Source organism: Entelurus aequoreus, linkage group LG23 (genome assembly GCF_033978785.1).
Source record: "Entelurus aequoreus isolate RoL-2023_Sb linkage group LG23, RoL_Eaeq_v1.1, whole genome shotgun sequence".
NCBI lineage: Eukaryota > Metazoa > Chordata > Actinopteri > Syngnathiformes > Syngnathidae > Entelurus > Entelurus aequoreus.
The window spans coordinates 15,777,446-15,784,945 of NC_084753.1; the positions used below are offsets into that span (position 1 = coordinate 15,777,446).

General features: G+C 37.1%; 1 protein-coding gene across 2 annotated transcripts in view; it reads left to right on the top strand.

Moving 5' to 3' along the window:
- The window catches only part of lama2 (laminin, alpha 2), a 558,082-nt gene that overhangs the window by 521,463 nt on the left and 29,119 nt on the right, over window positions 1-7,500 (top strand). For both annotated transcript variants that reach the window (XM_062033747.1, XM_062033746.1), the window contains 2 exons: window positions 6,337-6,449; window positions 6,769-6,862. In XM_062033747.1, the coding sequence (XP_061889731.1) occupies window positions 6,337-6,449; window positions 6,769-6,862 (207 nt within the window). The remainder of the gene's footprint in view (window positions 1-6,336; window positions 6,450-6,768; window positions 6,863-7,500) is intronic.

Genomic DNA, 7,500 nt, shown 5'->3' on the forward strand with positions numbered 1-7,500 from the left:
GATTTGGTGTCCAGTTCAAAGTGTGACATGATTTAAAAATTTGAGAGTTTACTTTTGTATTTTACATGAGTTATTATTTGTACAAACATGGTGCAAAGTAATTCATGATTTGTTCAAAAATGTTAGTGGCTAGCTAGTTAAAATGGGATATTGTGATTTCACAAGACTGTCTTAGAAGTGATCATTTGAAAATGTTCAATTTGAAAAATGTGCACTTAGAGAAAATGTAAAAATAAAGTGTTGCATATTGATATTTATCTGTTTCTATATATATTTATTGTGAGAAATCATTAAGATGATCAGTGTTTCCACAAAGATAAATATCATTAATTATTAATAATAACAGAGTTAAAGGTAAATTGAGCAAATTGGCTACTTCTGGCAATTTATTTAAGTGTGTATCTAACTGGGAGCCCTTCGCATTAATCAGTACCCAAGAAGTAGCCCTTGGTTTCAAAAAGGTTGGTGACCCCTGACATAGACTAATCATGGCGGCACAAGAACAGGTCATAAGCACAAGAGCCATAGAGGCCAGGATCTACCAGAGTAGATCAGACCCAAGATGCAGACTGTGCAAAGAAGCCCCTGAGACAGTCCAGCATGTAGTAGCAGGCTGTAAAATGCTAGCTGGATCAGCGTACATGGAGAGGCACACCCAAGTGGCTGGGATAGTATACAGGAACATCTGCAACCAGTATGGAATAGAAGTACCCAAATCGCAATAGGCCATACCACAGAAGGTGGCTGAGAACAACAGGGCCAAGGTTCTGTGGGACTTCAGCTTCCAGACTGACAAACATCTCCTGGCTAACCAACCAGACATAGTGGTGGTGGACAAAGAGCAGAAAAGGGTAGTTGTGATAGATGTGGCAATCCCAGCTAACGGCATCATCAGGAAGAAGGAACACGAGAAACTTGAGAAGTACCAAGGGTTGAAAGAGCAGCTGGAACGGATGTGGAAGCTCAAGGGTAGCGTGGTCCCCGTGGTAGTGGGGGCGCTTGGGGCAGTAAGCCCCAAACTGGGAAAGTGGCTCCAACAGATCTCAGGAACAACATCTGAAGCCTCAGTCCAGAAGAGCGCAGTCTTAGGAACAACCAAGATACTGCGCAGAACCCTCAAACTCCCAGGCCTCTGGTAGAGGACCCAAGCTTGAGGATGACACAGATACCACCCCACCGGGGTGAGAAGGACATTTTTTTATTTTTATATATACATATATACGTATATTAGTATATTAGTTACTTTAAATGCAGCCGGCTTTCGGGCCTTGACCACATTTTTTTAGCCCAATGCGGCCCCCAGGTCCAAAAGTTTGGACACCCCTGTGTCAGACAGTAATAAGGTTAAAGGAGTATTAAGCAATGTAACGATTGCCCACTTACTGTATGACCAACGAGGCCCTCATTTGGGCTGAGCGGCATTTCAACCTTAAGTCTGGAGGAAAGCAGGTAGCAACACACACACACACACACACACACAAACCCACACACACACGCACTTAATGACTCGACATTGTATCAGTGTGACCCCCAAGCAAAGACTGAATGGAGGAGCATCTCATTGTTAGCCTGATGGAAAGCCAGAGAGGGGACGACAGAAAGGAAAAGGGAGGATGAGGAGAATAGAAAAAGGACAGAAGGAGAAGACGAGGGTCTCGGCCATTGAAGAGCAGGGAAAGGACTCTTTCTCAACACGGAGACTCGCGCCTTTTGTCGGCTTAATGGAAAAGCCGCGGGAGAGGGAGGGAAGAGGAGCGGGGAGAGAAAGCTTCTATGCGAGCCTCGTCTCCCTTTTGTGAGCGAGAAGGCAGGAGGAGAAGAAAGGAGAGGTTGAGGAGGAGCGGATATGAAGACAGAGCTTGATAAGAGGTGAGTGTCAGCGGTAACAAAGCAAGGTCGCCGTGCGGGGAATGTCTTCACTTGAAAGGGAACAAGAGACCAGACCAGATTAGGGTACACACACACACACACACACACACACACACACGCACACACACACACACACTCTGATAACTGGTGTCTCATAAGAGCATGCAGGTGGGAGGGAAAGGTGTTGCCAGATCATAACGAGGTGGTCCTAGAGTGGAGTCAGGGGTCAAGTTAGGTTCAGGGTCACGGGTGAGCTGGAACCTATCCCAACACCTTAATTTTTTTTTAATTGTAATTCACAGTAAATTACTGGCTAATCATTGTACCGTAATTTCTGCAAGGAATACAGTCCGTAAGCACACATGATTGTGCGTGCTGCTGGTCCACTAATAATACTAACCTTTACTATAAACCTCACCGGACTATAAGCTGAAGATAAATATGTTATGAAATGAGTTATTAACACAGATAAATTCTGTTAATGTTTATTTGCATACCTTACTTGTTTCTAAACAGTGTCTGTAACATGGCAGTAAAACGGCTGATCAAACAAAACAGAAGTCAACATCATGGACCCACTAGCTGCGGAAGCTCGCTCTCCAATCGGCTAAACAGACTCAATAACTCCACAGTGACATTTTGGTGAATTTATGAAACTGAAACAACACAAAAAGAATGCCATTGTAAGTTAATAATACTAACACAGACAATCCTAAACTTGTTGGCATATTAGCTAACGCTAACAACGCTAGCTTGATTACATTACAGTGGTACGTAGAAATATGCATGAAAACACTCGGACAGACATCACACATGGGACAGTTTAATAAGTATGAATTGTTTTAGTTATATTATAAAACTTACAAACCTTGCTTGAAGTGATGAATGAGGAATCCATACGAGTAGAAACGCTATGGAGGGCTAGAAGACTGAACGGCACGTGTACTTTCGGTTGAAAGCACTAAATGGAAGGACACTGCAGCACCTGCAGTAAGTAGTCCAAAAGATGGCGCCATAGCACAAACAATAACACACCTTTTCAGTGTCTCTGCTTGGGTTTAATGAAAACTATTAAACACAAAATGTTATGGCCATTAGCGAAAACAAATTAATAATTTAGCCACACTGTTTTATAAGATGCAGGGTTCAAAGTGTAAGAGCAAAGTAGCAGCTTATAGTCTGGAATTTACGGTACTGGATAATTATTGTATTACAGTAGGAAAGGGGTTTTAAATGGCCTCATTCATTGTGGTTTATGTGACACATGAAACATGACAGATTCATAAATATTACAGTAACAAACTTTTAAAAAACTATATGCTGTAACTTCATGAATATTACAGTAACAATAAACTTTAAAAAACTGCTGGAACTTCATAACTGTGTTTACAGTTAATTACAGTGTTGAAATACAGAATTGCTTGTAGTTTTACATATATATTAGGGGTGTGGGAAAAAATCGATTCGAATTCGAATTGCGATTCTCAAGTTGTGCGATACAGAATCAATTTTTTTTTTTTAAATAAATTTATTTTTTTAATCGATTTTTTTTCTTTTTTTTTTTTTAATTAATCAATCCAACAAAACAATACACAGCAATACCATAACAATGCAATCCAATTCCAAAACCAAACCCGACCCAGCAACACTCAGAACTGCAATAAACAGAGCAATTGAGAGGAGAAGCAAACACGACACAGAACAAACCAAAAGTAGTGAAACAAAAATGAATATTATCAACAACAGTATCAATATTAGTTACAATTTCAACATAGCAGTGATTAAAAATTCCTCAATGACATTATCATTAGACATTTATCAATTAAAAAAAATAGAACAATAGTGTCACAGTGGCTTACACTTGTATCGCATCTCATAAGCTTGACAACACAAATATTTTCACAAAGATAAAATAAGTCGTATTTTTGGTTCATTTAATAGTTTAAACAAATTTACATTATTGCAATCAGTTGATAAAACATTGTCCTTTACAATTATAAAAGCTTTTTACAAAAATCTACTACTCTGCTTGCATGTCAGCAGACTGGGGTAGATCCTGCTGAAATCTATGTATTGAATGAATAGAGAATCCTTTTGAATCCGGAAAATATCGTTTTTGAATCGAGAATCGCGTTGAATCGAATCGTGACCCCAAGAATCGATATTGAATCGAATCGTGGGACACCCAAAGATTCGCAGCCCTAATATGTATGTATGTATATGCGTATTTGTATATATACATGTGTGTGTGTGTATATATATATATATATATATATATATATATATATATATATATATATATATATATATATATATATATATATATATATATATATATATATATATATATATATATATATATATAAAATGATATTTCACATAACGGCATTCTTTCTAGCTTCCAACAAACTGGTTGTCACTGAGATACATACATGTATGTATGTATATATATGCGTATATGTATGTATACATGTGTGTGTATACATGTATATGTGTATATATGTATATGTATATGTGTATGTATATATGTATATGTATATACCTGTATATGTATATCTATGTATATATTTATATACCTGTATATGTATATATATATGTATATATACTGTATGTTTATATATACATATATGTATATATAAATGTATATGTGTATATATATATATATATATATATATACATATATGTATGTATATATATATATACATATATGTATGTATACATAACATACATAACGGCCTCCCTCCGATTCTTTCTAGCTTCCAACGAACTGGTTGTCACTGAGATACATACATGTATGTATGGGTGTTAAATCACCAAAATGATTCCCGGGCGCGGCCACCGCTGCTGCTCACTGCTCCCCTCACCTCTCAGGGGGTGAGGGGAGGATAATCTCACCACACCTAGTGTGTGAGTGACAATCATTGGTATTTTAACTTTTTTTTACTGTATGTACAGTATATGTATGTATATATGTACAGTATGTGTGTATATATGTATGTATGATATATATGTGTGTGTATATATGTATGTATGATATATATGTGTGTATATATGTATATACATGATATATATGTAAAAAAAATATATATATATATATATGTATGATACATATATATATAAGATATATATATGTATATATATATATATATACACACATATATATATATATGTATGATACATATATATACGATACATCATACATATATATATATATATACACACACACACATATATATATATATATTTATTTTTTTTGATTATTTTTTTTACATACACATAGCGAGATATCTATATATAGATATATATATATTATAAATATATATATGTGTGTAATGTATGTGTTTATGGCTAACAATAAAGAGTTTTGCTCAATAAAGTGATTGATGGAATTCATGTCCTCCTTAAAGTGTCTCGACAAAAGATGAGCTTCAAGAGGTAGTCACTTGAAATGGTTTTCACTTCACAGGTGTGCTTTAAGCTCATTGAGAGAATGCCGAGAGTGTGCAAAACAGTAATCAGAGCAAAAGGTGGCTGTTTTGAAGAAACTAGAATATAAAACACATTTTCAGTCATTTCACCTTTTTTTGTTAAGTACATAACTCCACGTGTTCATTCATAGTTTTGATGCCTTCGGTGACAATCTACAATGTAAATAGTCATGAAAATAAAGAAAACACATTGAATGAGAAGGTGTGTCCAAACATTTGGCCTGTACTGTACATGTAATATCAGGAGTGAATGCCTTACACATTTATATTATTCACTGTTACAACCGGCCCTCTGAGGGCAACCATACCTGCGAAGCGGCCTTCAATGAAAACGAGCTCGCTACGCCAGCTGTAGAGTATTTAAAGTATCTCAAACTTTTTGAGATAATTAATGTATGTTTGAACCTGAGTCAGGTTTTTGGTGGATACGAGACTGGTTAAATGAGTGAGTCGCCAATCCTACAACTGTTAAGGGTGTTAAATATTGTGTCATCAAAAGTTGGATAGTTTATATCGTTTAATTAACCTACTTTTGCTTGTGTATGACCTAAAAAATGTTACCATATGTATGTAAAGTTAATCAAGGTTTCATCATGGGGCCATTGTGAATGCTGGAACAGACTATTTCCACTTCCTCTGTGTCCTATGTGGAAAATTGTTCCAACTGCTGAGAATGCAAAGTTACAGTTGATTTAATTCTGTTGCAACACTGACATCTTTTGGCCACAGCCTGAATTACAACTTGTAAAGTTATCCTGAAAAGACTAATGGTGTTTGTTTTATCTGATTGAAAGTAAAACCCACAGGAATACACAGTAGTTCTCACTAACCTCCACATTAATTCATGTACAGTATCTAATGGTTGTGATTCACAGTAGAAATGTATTAAACAGTTGACGTGTTGTAGGTTATGAATATTATAATATTAAACAGTTACTGTGTTGTCGTTCGAATGACGTTTGTTTGGTCCTATCCCCAGGACTCGTGTCCCTCAGCTGTGGCCCCCGCGGCTCTGGAGAAGTCCTACCAGTTTGGACTGAGCAAGAACAGCCACATGAGCTTCGCTTTTGATGACGCCAAAGTTAGAGAAAGGTTGGTGGATGAAGCAGGAAACTACTCCTACGAATACTACTACTTCTACTAGAATAGACAGAAATACACATGAAGTTTCATGCACTATTTACTGCATGATTAAAGGACAATGATGACACATGGTACCTTTCTTTAAAAATAAAAAAAAGTATAATATCAAAACCAAACCTGCATTTTTTAATCAGACTTGCATTGGGGGTTTTTTCTCCTCAAAACCGAAATATTGATTTGGTGTAATGTAGCAAACATACAACAGATGGCGTTGACAACTCCACCTTCGTTAGGGAGTTAGTTTGATTGTCAACATTTTGTGTTTCAGGTTGATATTGGAGTTTGAACTGAGAACCCAAGAAGAGTCAGGACTTGTTCTCTACATGGCCAGGATCAACCACGCCGACTTTGTGTCCATTCAGGTAACTTTTTTAGTTTTCTTGCAGGGCGGCCCGTGTGGCCTATGGGACTTGGACGGGGGCCAGACTTTGTGCTTTTGTAGGGACCCCCAAATTCCATCCGTACCACCTCTCTCTCGGATGTGTTCACACGCTTCTGATTATTGATATTCAAAAAGTATCATTCAAAAGTTGACGGCTATAATCAGATTGTGCCATATTTCTGTACCTTTGTTGCATGTGGAGTCATGGATGCACAGGCTTAAACACTTGGCGGGGAAACAAGCAATCAAGCACTCTTAGTGGACTCAGCCAAACTGCCACTCAAAAGTACATTAAGGCTGCACTTTTCAAAATGAGTTAGCTCAGTGCTAATTTATATTGGAAATGCCTTATGCATGCTCCCGAGTAGCATTAGAGATTTTACATGGCAATTTCAACACCTCCACATTTGGTAATGAAAGCTATGACTAATCAAACAGCTGGTGTGTAATAAGTACAATACGTTCAGTATTAACACTTTGTAGGGCGCAACATGATTCTAGACTGGCACATTCAACTTAATGACAAAAACTACTCCCTTGTTAGGCAACACATTGTAGCCTACACACTACTGCCATCTAGCGTCTTGGAATTGTAACTGCATGCAAAGTCAACTATGT